Source organism: Agelaius tricolor, unplaced genomic scaffold (assembly GCF_023055355.1).
Source record: "Agelaius tricolor isolate 1412-34295 unplaced genomic scaffold, bAgeTri1.0.p SCAF_29, whole genome shotgun sequence".
Classification (NCBI taxonomy): domain Eukaryota; kingdom Metazoa; phylum Chordata; class Aves; order Passeriformes; family Icteridae; genus Agelaius; species Agelaius tricolor.
The window spans coordinates 7,426,011-7,444,500 of NW_027269289.1; the positions used below are offsets into that span (position 1 = coordinate 7,426,011).

An 18,490-nucleotide genomic window follows, 5' to 3' on the forward strand; every position below is an offset into this window, starting at 1 on the left:
GTCCCATCTGTGCTATCTCAGTGTCCCCTGGCAGCAGGGCTCTGTTTCTGATCCTCATTCCCTGAGCCTCCATCTCCATGCCTGTCACCCGTGTGTGCTGTGACACCCCTGCAATGTCACTGTGCCTCTCAGCCAGTGCTGCCACCCTGGGGATTTCTGACTCCTGAACAAATCATAGGGAGCTGAAATATAAATTACAGGGGGGGAATGGAGCACAGCAGCCTGGCTCTCTGTGAGCCACAGGGAACGTGGTCCTTGCTGCTGGTGGCTCTCTCTGAGTGGGAAATATTTGCTTTGCAGTGAGCTCTGGGCATGTTCCCCTGCTCTGGGGCTGGGTGCTGCCATCCCTGAGCACAGGGAGCTGGGGCTGCTCCTCCTCCTGGCACAGCCTGCATGGAACCAGGCCTCCAAATGCATGATGGGCACTTTAATTAGCATTAATTAATCGGTGTGGGGTGGCAAACGGACCAGGGGCACAACCCTGGGGCTGCCCTCAGCAGCTCAGTGGGCAGAGGCGCTTCCTGAGCACCAGGTGTGTAGGAAAGGTGAGATGTGACAAAGGAAACAGTCCCTGATGTAATAAATCAGCCTTGAGGTGCCAGCAGCCTTTTTTAGCTATTTAAAAACCAAAACAGAGGCTGTGAAATGGCGAATTCCAGCCTGAAACTGATGGGAGAGGGAAGCTGTGATCCCCCCACCCCACACAGAGGAGATGTTCAGCTTGGAGCCTGCATGTGCACCCAGCTCAATGTGCTGCAAACACTGGTACCTGAAAGCAACCTTTGACAAACTTTTATTGCTTTTTTTCTGTCGTTGTTGTTGTGTTCTATATCTGTTCTCTCCAGGCTTCGTGGACCCGGCCCGAGAAACAAGAGGTATCAGATTCTCAGAGCTTTAGCAAAACTTCTTTAGGTTCTTGGTTTTTGGTTTCTCTTCTAAGCATCACAGATTAACAAATCTCTAGTGCAGTAACCAACTAAACAAGCATTAATCTGACCCACTTGAATTGCCAGTACATACAAGAAGCAGCTTCTAGAGGTAGAAATTGCTTGGCATGTAGTGATGCAATTTTTGGATGAGCAAAGTGGCTGTGTTGGGAGTGAGGAACTCTGCTCGTCACCTAAAAATGAAAGGAAAGGCAATTAAAATGAAAAGCAAATGTAAAAATGTTCTTTTCACCATTTTTTTTTCTGTGCTGCCAGTGTGAATCATCCTCTCCTTCAGAGAGGGAAGAATTAGCACTAACCTGCATTTTGGGAAAGTCATTTTTCCCCAGGAAAGCCTCCTCTGCTCCAGCCAACTCACCTATTTGCTCATGGCACTCCTTCAGTTTGACCTTCTGTGTGAAGGAGACTGCATCATGCTCCACTTCCAAACCAACACAGAGAAACCTTGCACGAGGGGCATTTCTGCAGAAAATGCTCCAAATTGCTCAATTATTTCCATTTGTCTTTGATTTTTAAGGGTCAGCGAGGGGGAGGTGGGATAATGCAGGGACTGGGGTTGGTGCAAATGGGGTTTGATTTTATTTCACATTCAGTGCTGTGCTATAATAATAATAATAATAATAATAATAATGCAGCTGATTTGTAGCCCTCTTGCTTCAAAATGGACCAGAAGGAAAGTTCCCAAGCAAATAACAGGGGTCAGGTGGAGAACAAAATGAGCTGTCAGAACTGGGTGACTTGGATTTGTATTTTTAGGATCAACTTAGTGGAGGCTCTGATTTTTTAAATCGTTTTGAAGCCATCCCAAATCCCAGAGAGCGAGCAAGGGGAAGCTGTAACTTGAGCACCACCCAGCTGTGTTTCATGGGCAGATCCTGCCCATTCTCCCTTCAGGATAATCTGCTGGGCTGTGGCAGGTGGAGGCATCGGATTCTCAGAGCAGTTTGCGCTGAAGAATTCGGAATTTGAGTCGCTGCATCTCCCCAGGCCTCAGAGGAATTCCTGTCCCAGCTGTCCCCTCCCTGCCCCAGTGTTTTCTCTGTGCTCTCTCTCTCCAGCTTTTGATTAATATGAGCACTAATACTATTAAGTTTGCTGTCTCTAAATTTCTTACTGCCTCTGTGTCTTAAAATACCCCAGCGGGGTGCAGGGCATCTCTCTAAAATTGCTTTTAAATTGCTTTAAAGTTGCCTGGGGGCTTTTAGCAGTGGATTCCAGCAGCAAGAGGAAGGTCAGGGAATGTTTGGCATTAAATATTTCACTTTTACTGAAGGAATTTCGGGTGAGGAGGTGGAGTCAGTCCTGGCAGCATCTCTGGGTACCCCCAGTGACACCCCAGACTGGTGACTGGGAATGGGTGCAGCATTAGGAGCATTCAGGGCTGCAGTTAAATGCAAATGTCAAACACTGCTCTGCAAGCACAGAGCAAGGAGAGACCCCTCCTCTTCCTCAGTGCAGTTCCTGCCTGGGTTGGGGTTTTCAGGGGTTTGTGGGGGTGTGGAAGGGAGGGGCAGGCAGGACTGTGCAGAATTTATCCCTTGTTTGGGAAAGCTGAAAGCTCCAGAAGGTGAAGGGCAGGGGATAAATGCAGTTTATTTGTCTCTGCTGTCCCCCTCTGGCCCTGAGCTCTGATCACAGTAGCTGTGCCCCAGGGCATGGCCAGAATTTGGGGGAAATGCCTGCAATAGAATAAATTGCAATAATTGGCAATAGAGAGAACATCCTGCTCTGTTCTGAGGAGTGATCCATCGAGCTGCTCTCCCCAGCATCAGGAGTTTGTTATTGTGATCCCTGCAGTTGGGGGATTTGAGTAAAAGGGTTGCAGATGTCAACATCTGGCTCCCAAATTCCTGCCTGTCCTGTTTGCTGCAGCAGGGAGAGAGAAAACCTCAGTGTGCTGTCTTGGCTAGGCCTTGTTCTCTTCCTTGGAGTGTTCTTCCTGATCTCTCTTTTTCTTCCCTTTTGCCTTTCTGCATTAAAAACCCCAAGCTTTATTTTCAGAATGAGTTGCATTGCTCATGGAATCCTCCCTGACCACGATTCCCTGGCTCTCCTTTGGGGTGGGAGAAAGGCAGGAGCCATTTGGGTGTAAAAGTGCCTTTTCTAGAATCACCTCTGGTGATCCCACACCGGTGTTTTGTTCTTTCCACTCTTCTGGTGAGGTCCCAGAGACAAATATTGAGAATATTCCCAGGTCTGGAGTGCTGGTGCTGCTGGAATGAGCTGGGCTTGGGAGGGAAATCCAGACTCAGACAGAAGGAGAGCAGGGCAGTGAGATAAAAGCAGATTTTAGTGGTGTGGCAGCACAGCAGCTTCATGTCAGGCTCTGAAATGATGCCCACAGCACCACATGTCCATGGAATAACTGCTCCAGGGCAGGGATGGAGTCTGTGGCTCGTGGCACTGGCCAGGGATTGCAGCAGAGAGGAGAGAAATACACCCAGTTGTTTGTGTGTTATCAAAAGATGCTATTTTCATGCATTTGAAATTGGCCTGGTGCCCATGAGCTGGTGCTGGAGCTAACTGAGGTGACAAAAGAGATTTATTTGTAGAAGCTTTGCCTGTCTCAGCACAGAGAGAGGCTCAGGCCCAGAGATCTGAGACACCAGAGATGCTTTTTGTGCACTTGGCTGTTGGAAATCCTCAGGGTTTTACTCATTTATCAGCACTTGTCCTGCACCTTCCAAGGAAACAGATGCTCCTGGAGGGTGGCAGGATGCAGCAGCAGGCACAGCCCTGACAGTGCCAGATTTACTCCCTGGTGTTTGTGCTGCAAAATCAGAAATTACAGGAGGGAGCTGGTGCTTCCAGGCTGAGGCAGGAGCAGCAGGAGGGAGAGAGGAGTCCCTGGCTTTGTGTTTTCATGGGTTTGGTGACAAACTGGAGAGGGAAGCCAGCCTGGGGTGGCTGGGTGGGTGCAGTCCCCGGGGATTTTGCATTCCTTGTTTCTCTCTGTCAGTGGCATCCCCACACTCTCTTGGAGTGGGAAATGGTTCTGGCATTTTCTTGGGGCAGGGCTGACTCTAGAGGCTTTCTTACCCTCTTCCCTGCCCTTTCCTCTCTTGCTGTGCCACGTTCAGGTGAAAGTTCTGAGCTTCCTTTTTGCCTGATTCAGCTCTGGGCTCTGGATCTGATCTTCCTTCCCCATTTCAGGGGCACTGAGATAAAACCAGTATTGCTGGGAGGACAGCAAGGGCTGGGTTCTCTGTCTGGGAGCTTTTGGGGAGGTTTCCTTTCTTGTTTTTTCCTCTTTTTTTTTTTTTTTTCCTCTTTGCATGCTGGCAAAACTTTTTAACCAGAGCTGGGTCTCTGCATTTCCCACCCTGGGGAGAAGCTTTGTTCTCAGTTTATGTGGTGTTCTCAGCCGTGTGGGAGCTGAGACTTTGCTCCTTCTTCTGATGTTCCCCCTTCCCCGGAGTGCTCTGAGCCACTGCCCACACAGTGACAGGGAGCTGCCCCTGCTGCTCTCACCTGGCCTCAGGTGAGGGATCTGCAGTGCTGGGGGCTGGCTCAGCCAGGGGGTGTCCCATCCTGGGGCAGGCTGGGTGCCCTGCTGGGGCTGCCAGGGGCAGAGGCAGGGTTTGTGCCATCCTGGGGGCATCCTGGGGCTGGGTTTGTGCCATCCTGAGGGTGCCCTGGGGCTGGGGCAGGCTGGGTGCCATCCTGGGGCATGGTGTGTGCCATCCTGGGGGTGCCCTGGGGCTGGGTATATGCCATTGTGGGGCAGTCAGTGTGCCCTGCCCTGACGGGCTGTGTGCCCTCCTGGGGCTGGCAGGGGCAGGGGCAGGCTGTGTGCCATCCCAGGGCAGTTTGTGTGCCCTGCCCTGACGGGCTGTGTGCCCTTCTGGGGCTGTGCTGGGGCTGCCAGGGCAGGCTGTGTGTCCCAGGGCTGCCCCTGAGGGGCTGTGCTGCTGTCGCAGACGCTGGGGCTGCCAGGGGCAGGGGCAGGCTGGGTGCCATCCCAGAGCAGGCTGGGTGCCCTGCTGGGGTGTCCCTGGGTGCCCAGGGCTGCCCCTGACGGGCTGTGCTGTGTCCCCTGCCCTGAGGGGCTGTGCTGTGTGCCCTGCCCTGAGGGGCTGTGCTGTGTGCCCTGATGGGCTGTGTGCTCTGTGCCCTGAGGGGCTGTGCTGTGTGCCCTGTGCCCTGCCCTGAGGGGCTGTGCTGTGTGCCCTGTGCCCTGAGGGGCTGTGCTGTGTGCCCTGTGCCCTGCCCTGAGGGGCTGTGCTGTGTGCCCTGAGGGGCTGTGCTGTGTGCCCTGAGGGGCTGTGCTCTGTGCTGTGTGCCCTGCCCCCTGCCCTGAGGGGCTGTGCTGTGTGCCCTGTGCCCTGAGGGGCTGTGCTGTGTGCCCTGTGCCCTGCCCTGAGGGGCTGTGCTCTGTGCTGTGTGCCCTGCCCCCTGCCCTGACGGGCTGTGCTGTCGCAGACGCTGGACGGGCGGATCGTGGTGCGCAGCCACGCTCGCGTCTCCTCGCTGACGCTCAAGGACATCCAGTACACGGACGCGGGCGAGTACATCTGCACTGCCAGCAACACCATCGGCCAGGACTCGCAGGCCATGTACCTGGAGGTGCAGTGTAAGTGCCCTGGGGGGGCTGATTCCTTCCCTGTTCCCTCCCTGTGTTCCCTGTTCCCTCCCCTGGGTGCTGCTGAGGGTGAGGGTGTAGAGGGTGAGAAGTATTTTCATTTAAACCAAAAACCAATTTATATTATGTAAGGAAAAAAAAAGGTCAGGTAGATACTCCATTTATCACCATTACAAAGGGCTGTAACACAGTGATGAAAGGAAAGAGAAATTAATTACAAGTCAGAGGCTGCAATAACTCTCTCTGTAGTTGAGAAGCAGCTCAGGCTGGTGAAAGTCTCCATCTGAGAGGTTGCAGGGTGTTCTCTGTGCCTGGGTCTTCTTTGCAGCTCACCACAGACCTGCTGCAGTCCCATTTGTTGGGAGTCAAATTCTCCTCTAGAGCACCTTCCCAGCCCCGTGCTGCTGTGTGCTCCTGCCCTTCCCTTTGTGCCCTTCAGCAGGAGATGTTCCCCATGCCCTGCAGGAGAGGACAGCTCCCCTTTCCCACATTAGATTCCCTTTCCTGCATTGAGGTGGACTCCAGCCAAGGGATCCTTACAGGGAGGCTTTTTTTGGGAGCTCAGCTGGCTCCAATTTTCTTCCCAAATGTGTCTTTCAGATGCCCCCAAGCTGCAGGGCCCTGTGGCCGTGTACACCTGGGAAGGAAACCAGGTGAACATCACCTGTGAGGTGTTTGCCTACCCCAGTGCTGTCATCTCCTGGTTCCGGGATGGGCAGCTGCTCCCCAGCTCCAACTACAGCAACATCAAGATCTACAACACCCCCTCAGCAAGTTACCTGGAGGTGAGGAAAAGCCAGGGGTGCCATCAGATAAATGATGATGAAGGAGTTCAGTCTGGTCTCCTTGGTAGAAGTGAAGTTGGGGTGGTTCTGGCATATAAATTCTGAGGAAATCAGGTTGTGGAAGGTAAAGAGGAGCAGGAAATGGAAGAAAAAGAAAATCAGGTAGCAGCAGAGACAGCCCCTGCCTGCCTCTGCTTTGTGCCCACTGCCCTGGGAGCACAAACACCTGGATTTTATTGTAGCTTCTCCCCAGCTAAACTCAGGTGCCTTGGCAGAGTGGAAAGGGTTTTGTGATCCCAGCTGAGCCCTCCTTGCCCCCACAGGTGACCCCAGACTCAGAGAATGACTTTGGGAACTACAACTGCACGGCCGTGAACCGCATCGGGCAGGAGTCCTCCGAGTTCATCCTGGTGCAGGCAGGTGAGCAGGGAGGGCAGCCAGGGTGGGTGGCACGGGGGCCCTGCTCTGCTGGCTCCTGACAGCAGCTCCTGCCTTCAGAGAGGCTGTCCACACATTCCCTGCTGCCTCGGAGCTGCTCAGCATCTCTGGCCCCCCGTTTCCCCAGGGGTTTGTTCTTGCCTGTGCTCCCAGAGTGCTTGGGCAGAGCTGTGATCTCGGATTTGGGCACCCCAGCTCAGCAAAACCCCTGAGAGCAGCTGAGCTGCAGGATCTCAGAGCTGGGCCAGCCTGGGAGGGCTCCAGGGCACATCTGGGGATTATTAAGCTCCATTATTAAGCTTAAAACTTCCTAATATCTCACTAGAGAAACTTTTCTGCAGCTTAGGGAGTCATTCTAGCCAAGCATTAATACACCAACCGTTGTTCTATTTGTCTTTACTTTTCTGCTTCTTACATGATTTCTCTGCTGACCAATCTCATGGCTGCTGCTCAGCTCCAGTCACAGCTCTGCTGTCTCTGAGGCCTTTTGCAGCTTTCCCAAAACCCTGTGATTTTATGGATTCCCACCATGGAGCTCTGCAGTGCCCTGTGGAGGGGACAGAGGGCACAGAGTGGCACCCAGGAGTGGAAGGGACACTGGGGACATAGTGACACCCAGAACTCAGAGCCCTGTGGAAGGGACACTGGGGACAGAGTGGCATCCAGAACTCAGAGCCCTGTGGAAGGGACCCTGGGGATAGGGTGACATCAGAGCCCTGTGAAAGGGACAGAGTGACATGCAGAAGTCAGAGCCCTGTGGAGGGGACAGTGGGGACAGAATGGCATCCAGGATAATTTTGCTGCACTGCCCTGGTTGTTCCCTTTTGGAGAAAGGACTGGGAGTCTCCACCCTCTTAGAGAGGAGACAAAATTAACATCTGTGCACTAATTAACATCTTTAAATGTGCCTAAACCCCCTCAGAGCTCAGCCCCAGCCCTGCCCTGTGCTGTGTGGGCCCAGGGGCTGCGGGCTGTGCCCAGCTCGTGTCTGACCGCTGCTGTCCCTTGTCCCCAGACACGCCCTCGTCGCCCTCCATCGGCAGGGTGGAGCCCTACTCCAGCAGCGCCCAGGTGGAGTTTGAGGAGCCCGAGGCCACGGGCGGGGTGCCCATCCTCAGGTACAAGGCGGAGTGGAGGGCCCTGGGCGAGGGGGACTGGCACTCCAGGCTCTACGATGCCAAGGAAGGTAGGAGGCACAATGAAAACTGGTTCCTTCCCCACCAGCACTGAAAAACATGGACTTTGCTGTCCAGGGAGGGTGGTGGGTTCAGGCTGGAGGCTCCAGACAAGTTTTTAAACATTTTTGCATTTTGAGCATTTGCTGTGAGGGACACGTGGAATTTTCAACTGGAAATGAGGGTTGGGCTTTGCTGAGAGGTCAAGAACCCTGTGTTGGAATTACAGTTTTCACTTGCTGCTTCCCACAGGAGGCTTTTGAACCCTCATCTGTCACCCCTTGGTCCCCCTTGGACAATAAACTCTGCTATTCCAGCAGCAAAGCCGTCCTGTTGAGGTGATCTATAGCAGTGCTTGTGGCACAAAATCCATTTTGGAGTCAAATAAAGCAAAATAATTTTGATTTGGGGAGGGTTGTAAGAGGGAGAGTTCTGTTCCAGAGCTTAATCCTCCACCACCAATCCCATGTGGAGCTGAAATTCTTATTTTATTCCCCACTGCAGTGCTGTGATCCCAGCTAGGGCCAGGTCTATTAATCCCTTTTCTCCCCACATGGGGGACAAACAAACTTTGTTCATTTCTTTCTTTGAGCCCTGAGCTTTTCTGTGCTTTTTCTCCCCGCAGCCAACGTGGAGGGGACAGTGACCATCACGGGGCTGAAGCCTGAGACCACCTATGCAGTGAGGCTGTCAGCAGTCAATGGCAAGGGCGTGGGGGAGCTCAGCCCGCCCGCCGAGTTCAAGACGCAGCCAGTTCGTAAGTACAGCCCAGCCCAGGCTCCCCTGCTGCTCCCTGCAGCCTCTCCGTGCATGGATCTCGCCTCTTCTCTCTCACAGACCTCGCTGCACCCTCTGGTTTCTCTGTGGGCTTGGGCTGGGGTGGGTTTTGCTGGTAATTCAAAGGTTTCTTTGAAGGGAGGAGCTGTTCCGTGTGCGCTGGTTGGTGTTTGCAGTTCAGCCTTGGTGTGGTGCCAAGGAGAAGGGGCTGTCAAGGAGAATTTTAATGAGGAAAAGCAGCTGAGAAGGGTTTTGGTCACAGAGAGTGTGATGTCGCTGTCACAAGGTTTGTTTTCCACATTGAGGTGTTCAGCCCAGGACTGGCTGTGGACTGTGGAAGGTGAAGGAGGGAGGGTTGCTCTGTTCTGCACATGCTGCTCTGAGATGCCCCTGCAGCTCTGGAGGGGATTCCATGGATTCCTCAGGCTCTTCTCTGCTCTGCCTGGGCCATTTCCATGTTCTGCTGTGGCCCAGCACTGTCCTCCTGCTCCAGGGAAGAGTTAAACCCCAGGGAGCTCTTCAGGGTGGCAAGGAGAGCAGGAGGAGGGGATGGAAGGTGGAGTGGGCAGGGCAGGTGTGACCAGAGCAGGCAGGGAGAGGTGTTTGACCTGGTTCTGTCCCTTTGCTCCTGCACCCAGCCCTGACTGCTGTTCCCAGCCCTGAGCTGGAATTCTCTCTTAGACCCTTGTACTGAATTCTCTCTCCAGACCCCTGAGCTGGAATTCTCTCTCTCAGACCCCTGTGCTGAATTCTCTCTCAGACCCCTGTGCTGAATTCTCTCTCTCCAGACCCCTGTGCTGAATTCTCTCTCTCCAGACCCCTGTGCTGAATTCTCTCTCTCCAGACCCCTGTGCTGAATTCTCTCTCTCCAGACCCCTGTGCTGAATTCTCTCTCTCCAGACCCCTGTGCTGAATTCTCTCTCAGACCCCTGTGCTGAATTCTCTCTCCAGACCCCTGTGCTAAATTCTCTCTCCAGGCCCCTGTGCTGCACCCAGGGCTGTCCCTGCATGTCTGGAGTCCCCTGAGCTGTGCCCAGATCCCTTCTGAGCAGGGCACACCTGGATGCTGATTTTCCAGCTCCATATTCTCTGTCTCCTCACATCTTCTACATTTATATTTTTTTTTGTTTGTGTGTGTCTATTTCTGTCTTTTTATTTCGTTTTTGGTCTGTGTCCCATCCATGGATAAACTGCAGGCATCCCTCACCCACGTAAGTGCTCTCTGCATTTCTTTCACTCTCTCTTTTTGTGTTTTTAGAGTGTTCCTCTAACACTTCCAGCTTTTAATTTAGCACCTTTTTCCATTCAGGGGCTGTAGGACTGGAGTAACTGGTAGTGTTCATTTCCTAACCACACTGACTCTGGAGTAGCCACTCTGCTCTTGTTTAGAACAGAACTGGGGTTAACTCTTTGTCTGTGCTCTACAGCATGCAGTTGGAATATTTAATGTAGTGATTATCTAATCATAATAATAATAAAAATAATAATAGTTAGCTTGTTGACTCAGAGTGGAGTAGTGGAAGGCTCCATATTTATGAACCCATTAAAAACAGTTCAATTTTAATGATGCTGAGATCATTCAGGGAAATCAATTCAGCCAAATTGCAGATCTGGTTTAGACCAGAGCCAACCAAAAACTTCAACATTTTGACTATCTCCACAATATTGAAAGCACAAAATGGAAGGAAAAAAATTCAATTTTTTTTCCTCTTCTAAGTAATGATTTTACCATTGGGCAGTCTTCCAGCACTTGTGTAGATTGTGTGATTAAATAAATAAACCTCATACTAAATTTTTTTAAATGGCATGTTCCCCCCTTCCCATGCAAAATGAGTCAGGAATGTGATGGATTTGTGTAATTGTGAGTGAAAAGTGGAGATGGCTCCATAGCTTTGTGCCTTTCCAATCAAACCTGATCAATGGAGCTAAAAAACCTCTTTATCCCAGTGAGCATTATTCCATTTATCAGTGCATCCCTGTGGGGAGCTGCTGCTACTCCCAAGATTACAAGGACGAGCTTGAAGAAGCTTCTTTGAGATTCCTGAAGTGAAAAACAGGAGAGGATTTTTTAATATTTTTATTAATTTTTTTTTTAATTTTTATTTTTAACCCAGATTTTTAATCCTACTTGTGCCATTTCCCCTAAAAGATTGCATTGGACCAAAGCTTGGGTGTAGGAGAGCAGGAAGGGGAAGGATGGATGGACAGACGGACAGGCAGGAAGTTTTGTCCCCTCAAGTGTGATTTGAAGGTCACAGAGATGTCTCAGGAATTTTACAGCTCAGATTAACCAAGGCCATTTGTTTTCCTTGCCCTATTATTTAAAGTCTCTGTCTGAATGTAGAACCTGACACAATTTTTAATGCCTGCTGGGATAAGTCTGAAGTCATTTTGATTTATTTAATTTCCCTCAGTAAGAAAAAGAAGTTTCTGTCTATCTTAGAGGGCCTCTCCATGAGGTAATTAGTGATAATTATGGATTGTAGTGGCACAGATGAGAATTCTGGAGATTGGAAGAGTGTCTGAGTTGACCTGGGTTTGTATTTTCATTTTAACCATTTGCTGCTTTTCTTCATTTCCTTTTCCTTACAAATCTGCGGCCAGACAAAGGCTGGAGGAGGACAGGGATGGGGTTTGAACCCAAAAGTGTTCAAAGAGAGCAGACCGTGTGTGGGGCTGGTACCAAAATACCTTGGGGTGCAAACCAGCCCTGCAGTCACCCCATATCCCACATCTCACACCCCACATCTCCTGGGGCTGGTACCAAAATACCTTGGGGTGCAAACCAGCACTGCAATCACCCCAAACCAGCACTGCAATCATCCCACATCTCACACCCCACATCTCCTGGGGCTGGTACCAAAATACCTTTGTGAACAAACCAGCCCTGCAGTGACCCCAAACCAGCCCTGCAGTCACCCCAAACCAGCCCTGCAATCACTCCATATCTCACATCTCCTCATCCTGGGCTGGTACCAAAATACCTTTGTGAACAAACCAGCTCTGCAGTCACCCCAAACCAGCTCTGCAATCACCCCAAACCAGCCCTGCAGTCACCCCAAACCAGCTCTGCAATCACCCCAAACCAGCTCTTCAGTCACCCCACATCTCCTCATCTCCTGGGGTTGGTACCAAAATACCTTTGGGTACAAACCAGCACTGCAGTCACCCCAAACCAGCACTGCAAATCATCCCACATCCCACATCTCTCACCCCACATCTCCTGGGGCTGGTTCCAAAATACCTTTATGTACAAACCAGCCCTGCAGTCACCCCACATCTCCTCATTCCCTGGGGCTGCCAGGACCCCTCTCCCTGCAGCAGAGCCTGGCAGGATTTCTGCAGCTCCCTGGGTGACACAGCCCTGCCTCCCAGGCTGGGTGTCCCCCTCAGTCCCCTCCTCCTGACCCCTGCCCTGGTTCCTAGCTGTCACCCCCTGGTTCCCAGCCTGTGCATCCTTGTGTTTCCATAGCAACCCCAGCTCCAGCTGCTGCATCCCCGAGCCCCGTGGCCCTGAGTGAGTACCTGGGGCTGCTGGCCCTGCTCTGGGGGCTGCTGGAGCCCTGGATCCCCCAGTCCCAGGGCTCTGGGGCACCCTGGGCTGGCTGCTGGCAGCAGTGTGTAGTGTGAGCATGTTCACAGCCCAGCATGCTGCCCCTCTTCCCCCTTCTCTGCCAAGCACGGGCTGAAAAATGGGAATAAAAGGCTCAGAAAAAGCACAGAGGGGGAGGGAAAGAGGAATAACCCCCTCCAAATCATCCTTTCCAAAAGGAATGTTTTCCTTTCACCCTCCCCATTTTAGTGTTGCAGCTGCCTTTGCAAAAGGCAAGTGCATGAAATCATTTTCTTGCTGCCCTGCCTTGCTCTGTTTGCTTTGAATATAGGGAGATACAGTTGATATTAAAATGAGGGATATTGGGTGCTGGAAGAAGATGCAAATGAGGAGGTAAAATACCCTGCAGGAGAGATCCCAGGGCCCTGCTTGCCTTAAAAGAGGCCTCAGGCTTCCAGAAAATTCCATGTCTGAGATGGGAACTGGATTCAGCCTGCCTTGGTTGGGTTTCCTCTCCTCAAGGGAGAGGAAAAGCCCTCAGTGAGGATCTGAGTTCCCTGGTGCATGTGTGTGGTTTGAGTCACCGATGGTCTCTGCCAAGCCAAATGCTCTTTTTGTGCCTTGCAATAACCCAGAGTGTGTCTGTGGTCACTGAGGTGTTTACCTGACCTGGGTAGGAATGGGTTTCTGAATGGAAAACACCCCAGGCATGAAGTGTGGGCTGATCTTGGGGTTGGGATGGAGGGAGAGGACAGTGTGGCCAGCCAAAGGAATTTATAATTAATTCTAATGAAGGCATTTACGACTGGCACGTTTCATGGTCTCACAGGTGACTTTAAATGTCCTTTACCTGCCAGTGGCCACAGCAGTGTGTTCCTCATGCAGTAATTTTCATTTCTAAATGCCAAACCCCAGTCCCTGCTGCACTCAGGGGCTGAAGAGACCTTTTCATTGCTGTCAGCCTTGGAGGACGGGCTGGAGAGGCCGAAGGGCAGGCTCTGTTCCTCATCCTTCATCCCTCAGCAGGCAGAGACGCCCTCCTGGCTGCTCCTGTGTGGGCTGCACACAGCTTCCCTTGGAGGGAAAACCTGGGGTCATGTTTTACAGAACAGCTTGTTCTGAAAGAAAAAAGGAATCTTCACCCAGAAAAGCTGCTAAGAGCTAATGAATGATAAACATTTCCCACAGCTTGGTTGGTGTGGGGGCTGCGTGTGGGGAGGAGGAGGAGGGGGAAGTTTCCCTTTCTCCCTGCCCTGGGGCTCAGGCTGTGAGCAGGAGCAGGGCTGTTGTTTGTGTGCACGCTGCATTTGTGCCAGCACTGCCCACATTGCAATGTGGAAATGAGGAGTTCAGCAGCAGGGAAAGGGCAGCAGCACGGGGCAGGTGCTCTGCATCATTTCATTGCTGCTGCTGGGAGGGATCTGTGCCCTGCCCTGGGCTCAGGGAGGGAGAGCAGCAGCGATTACAGAATGAGAGCTGCCCTGTGGCACCACGGAGGCAGGGACAGAAACCCAGGGAGGCTGCAGGCTTCTCTCTGCTGCTGTTTGGGCTGGGGGATCAGGGGGATCAGTGGCAGTGGGAGATGTCTGGAGCCATGGAGGAGCTTTAGGAATGTCTCTCCTTGGGTTTAACCCTCCGAGGTTGCTCCAGGAAATAGTTCTGTGCCAGTTCTGATGTTTTTCTTGCAGCTCTTTCCACTCTGGGATCTGCTTTGCCTTGCAATGGTTCAGCTCACTTGAAAAAAGGGGATTTTTTTTCAGGTTGGAGGGGGCCTGGAGCAACCTAGTGGAAAGTGCCTCTGCCTAGGACTGGATAATCCTTCCAACCCAAACCATTTTATTCTCTTTATGCTGCTAACTCTGCCCTTGATCTTTACCTAAAGCTCCTTTCCTGAGGATAGGCAGCCTCTCTTGCCTGGTGTGAAATCTCAGGTTATATTGAGTTTACTGCAGGCTGGGAGAGGTTTCTTCCTGACCAGAAGACGTGAATTTTCCTTCCAGGCAACCTCACAGCAACTCCTAAACCTCCCTCCTTCACAGTGCCCAGAGTTCTGTGTTTGAAGAGAATGGATTGAGGGCTTGGCTGTAACAAATGGATTTTACATTTTGTGCCATCAGTTCTCTCCCCAGTAATGGTCTGCCCTTAATCTTGTCAGAGACAAGCACCCAAAAGATTAAGGGTTTAATTCTCTGTACGTCAAATTAGCAGGGAACTACCAGAGCACTGTGGAGTAGCCTCATTAGGGTGAGACAGAGGTGAGAAATGGGAGTTCTGGAGTGATTTGGGAAGGGAGCTCGGGCTCAGTGCTGAGTTGGCAGCTGATTTTTCCTCATTTCTGCCCTGCCCATCCCTGCCAGCAGCTGCTGCCTCCCCTGAGCCCCATTGGGGATGGATTCCCTGTCCCTGAGCCCCATTGGGGATGGATTCCCTGAGCCCCATTGGGGATGGATTCCCTGTCCCTGGGTCCCTTTGGGGATGGATTCCCTGTCCCTGAGCCCCATTGGGGATGGATTCCCTGTCCCTGAGCCCCACTGGGGATGGATCCCCTGTCCCTGAGCCCCTTTGGGGATGGGTTCCCTGTCCTGGGGCAGAGCCCAGCCCGTCCCCTCGCTGTCACCATCCAGCCACAGCTCCTGGATGAGGAGTGTCCCTGGCCATGTCCCCTCAGCAGGGTTTTCTCTCCTGCAGTTGTTGTTGTTGTTGTTGTTGTTGATCAGGAGCAGTTTGTGCTGCAGAGGGAGGACACACACACCCAGCACTGTGGGGTGCCATGGTTTGTGGTTTGTCCTCCTTTTGGGCTGGTTGTGACCCTTTCACCTCCTCTGCCTCGGAATAACAATAATTCCCTTTTTCTTCCCAGCAGTTTGGTGGATTCCTCCAGCAGTCCTGGCACTCACTCCAATGATTTTGTCCCTTTTGTTCCTTGTATGACTAAGCAGTGACGCAGCTGTGCCTAACACAAGGCCATAACTCAGTGCTTGCTGTGGTTAATATTCTTATTTTCCAGGCGGTTTTACTGTCCCCCTCCCCTCAGTGTTTCTGATATATGCTGGCTAATTTAATTTTGCTCCTATTTTTATTTACTCTGTAATTCTGTTGTTGATTTTTTTCCCTTGCCCATTGTTTACATCAGTTTTTTAATTTTTTTGTATTTTCCATGTGACCTCCTCCACTTTCCTTTCAACCAAACTCATGTGCGTGCGTATCATGTGAATTTGTCATGTGGCTTGCATGGTGCTGATGATGTCGTCCTCGCTGGTGAACAGAAGGTAAAACACTTTGTTCTGATTGGTTGCCTAGATTTTTGGGGTGAGGATTCCCCTGTGGGATCTCCAAATTCCAAAAAAAAAACCCCAAAAAACCCCAAAAATCTCACCGAGCCTTTTTGGAGGAGTTGCTCGTCACTGTCTGCATGGGAAGAACTCGACTTCAGTCCTCTGCATTGAGCTGGAAAAGACTTGGAGGGAAAACAGGAAAAAAAACCCAAAAAAATCACCTGGCTCAGTCATTTGCTGCTTCACTCTCTGAGTCCAGCAAGGAACTTCCCTAGGAAGGTGCTAAAAATCCTCTGGAGTGAGCACCAAAGGCCAAAATCCTTTTGCCTCTCTGTGGGACCAACCACAGACTCAAATGGGAAATTAGGGCTCAATTCTGGGAGCACCCTCTCTCCTGTTGCTTTAGCAGCATTTTGACCCTATAAAATACACATTTCTATAGAGATGTAGGCACACATCCACACTGTTTAGTAACCTTCCAAAATAACCCTGAATTCTCTGAAATCTGGTTATTTGGAGTATGTCACACTTTGATTTAAGAAATAATTCCCTTTTTATTGTGAGTAAAACTTAAGCATAGCTAGAATGAGAGCTGTGTTATGAAATACTCTCTCTGTAAAACGCTGTTATAAAATCCTCTCTCTGTACAAAATTCTGCATATAAATCCTGTGAAATAGCACACACAGAGTCTGTGGTGGGAGCCAGACCTCACACAGATCTCATCAGAGGGAGAATCTGGCTCCTGCCAGAGCCCCTCATTCCTCCCACCAAGGCTCTGGGAGCCTGGCAAGGCTTTAAGCTGGGCTCAGCAGATGATTGAGCCTGGCAGGGCTTTAAGCTGGGCTCAGCAGATGATTGAGCCTGGCAGGGCTTTAGGCTGAGGAGCAAATGATTGAGCCTGGCAGGGCTTTAAGCTGAGCTCAGCTCCTGAGAGCTGCTGGTCCCCAGCACACCAAGGAGGAGAGGATTGAGCCTGGCAAGGCTTTAAGCTCAGCTCAGCAGATGGTTGAGCCTGGTAGGGCTTTAAGCTGAGGAGCAAATGATTGAGCCTGGCAGGGCTTTAGGCTGAGCTCAGCTCCTCGGAGCTGCTGGTCCCCAGGAGAACAAGGAGCTGATGGTTGAGCCTGGCAAGGCTTTAAGCTGAGCTTAGCTCACAGGAGCTGCTGGTCCCCAGCAGATGGTTGAGCCTGGCTCAGTCTGAGCTGGACTCAGCCTGCAGCAGCTGTGGGGTGCTGCAGAGCAGCTCCTGGCACTGCCACACCTCACCCTGGGCCCAGTCCCAGCAGGGCAGGGGGGGAAGCTCCTGCTCTGCTGCTGCCCCAGCCACAGGAGCAGCTGGGAGAGCCAGGCAGGAATTGGCTTTTGACAATCCAGGGCTTCTGGAATCACCTTTCTGGCCGGGAAAGGATTTAGGCTGGGCTTTGCCAGGAAAACAGAACTAACACCAGTAACCTCCCCACGTGGCTGCATGCACAGAGAGCCCTGTCCTGTCTCCTCCCTGTGCTGGACCCAGCAGGGTGGGAGATGTTCCTGTCTCATTTCTGCTGGACCCAGCAGGGTGGGAGAGGTTCCTGTCTCATTTCTGCTGGACCCAGCAGGGTGGGAGATGTTCCTGTCTCATTTCTGCTGGACCCAGCAGGGTGGGAGATGTTCCTGTCTTGTTTCTGCTGGACCCAGCAGGGTGGGAGATGTTCCTGTCTCGTTTCTGCACCTCTGCTTTTGTTCCTTATTTCTGCTGCTGCTCTTTGCTGCCCTGGTGTGCACCCTGACCCCAGCCTGTTCTTTCTCTGTGGTTTTGCCCTCCTGGAGGCTCTCCCTGGTGTCTGTTCCCAGTCCTGGTTTTGTGGTGCTCAAAGATTGCAGAAATCAGCCCTTCCCTTCTTCCTCTGCTGCAGAATTCTCCAGGTTTGCTCTCTGAGCACAGGGAGGATGCAGGACCTTGCCTTGCTGCCAGCTGGGCAGGGATTTAACCTCAGAGATTTTTCATTTTCTCCCCACCTCAAATTGCACCCACTCCTGGTGCTCGTGGCACCCTCTGAGAAACACAATAAAAACCAGAATTTCTGCAATCCAGCAGAGCAGTGTCAGGACAAGGAAGCCCTGAAGAGAAACCAAAGGGTTCAGAGGATACCAGGAAACATTTCCTGCTGCCCTGCAGCAGCAGATGATCAGAGTGTGATGGCTTAGCAGGGAGTGGGTGAGAATTAAATTGGAAATGCAGTGGCTCCGAGCCCTGCCCTCAGCTCCCCTGCCACCAGCAGCTTTGGGAGCCTGGAGCAGAGTCCTCATTTCCTTGCTCAGACTGCCCCTGGGTTCCTGTGGAGCTGGGCTGCCCTGGATCCCAGCCCAGCAAAGGCTGCTCCTCTCACTGCTGGAGCTCCTGCCTGGGGCTTTCTCCTTTCTGAGTGTCCTGGGGGAGCTTTGAGCATCAGCCTCCATCCCTGGGAGCACAAGGTCCTGCACCCTCCTGCACAGAGAGGGTTTAATCAGATATTTGGTGATCCAGCAGGAGATGTGGGCTCTGTGGAGCTGCTGGCTCTCCCCAGCCAAGCAGCAGCAGCAGCCAAGGGGGTCCCCCGAGGGTTCCCCTGTTTCAGAGCTGGGAGGGCTCTGGGGAGGGAGGGACAGGCTGGTTCCTGCCTGCCTGAGCATGGAGCACCCCTGGATGCTGTTCTGCCCTGCAGCCCGTGCATGTCTGAGCATGAGTCCTGTTGCTGACCACTTCTCTCTGCAGCTACTCACATCTTCACTCATTATAGGGTTGCTGATCTGCTGGACTAAACTTTTCCCACTAAACTTCTTCCTCCTCTGTTTGACACACTAACCCAGTTTTCATTTTACAGCCCTCTGTCTGGATTGCATCCACCTGCTTGAGATAAATGAAATAAACACTTATTTCTGGAGAGAAAACTATGCCTTAGCAGGGCTTGCACTGCTCCACCTGTTGGTTTTCAGCA

The 18,490-nt window shown here is 52.0% G+C and overlaps 1 protein-coding gene across 12 annotated transcripts in view; it reads left to right on the forward strand.

Annotated features, from left to right (window-relative positions):
• The window catches only part of NCAM1 (neural cell adhesion molecule 1), a 92,798-nt gene that overhangs the window by 53,265 nt on the left and 21,043 nt on the right, over window positions 1-18,490 (forward strand). For 5 of the 12 annotated variants that reach the window (XR_011682744.1, XR_011682743.1, XM_071449663.1 and 2 more), the window contains exons 9-14: window positions 846-875; window positions 5,370-5,520; window positions 6,130-6,314; window positions 6,638-6,734; window positions 7,768-7,938; window positions 8,553-8,705. Coding sequence is in view for 10 of the 12 variants with exons in the window: in XM_071449663.1 (XP_071305764.1) it covers window positions 846-875; window positions 5,370-5,520; window positions 6,130-6,314; window positions 6,638-6,734; window positions 7,768-7,938; window positions 8,553-8,705 (787 nt within the window). In the remaining 2 variants the exon portion in view is untranslated. The remainder of the gene's footprint in view (window positions 1-845; window positions 876-5,369; window positions 5,521-6,129; window positions 6,315-6,637; window positions 6,735-7,767; window positions 7,939-8,552; window positions 8,706-18,490) is intronic. The other 7 variants (XM_071449664.1, XM_071449671.1, XM_071449673.1 and 4 more) reach the window with 3 other exon arrangements.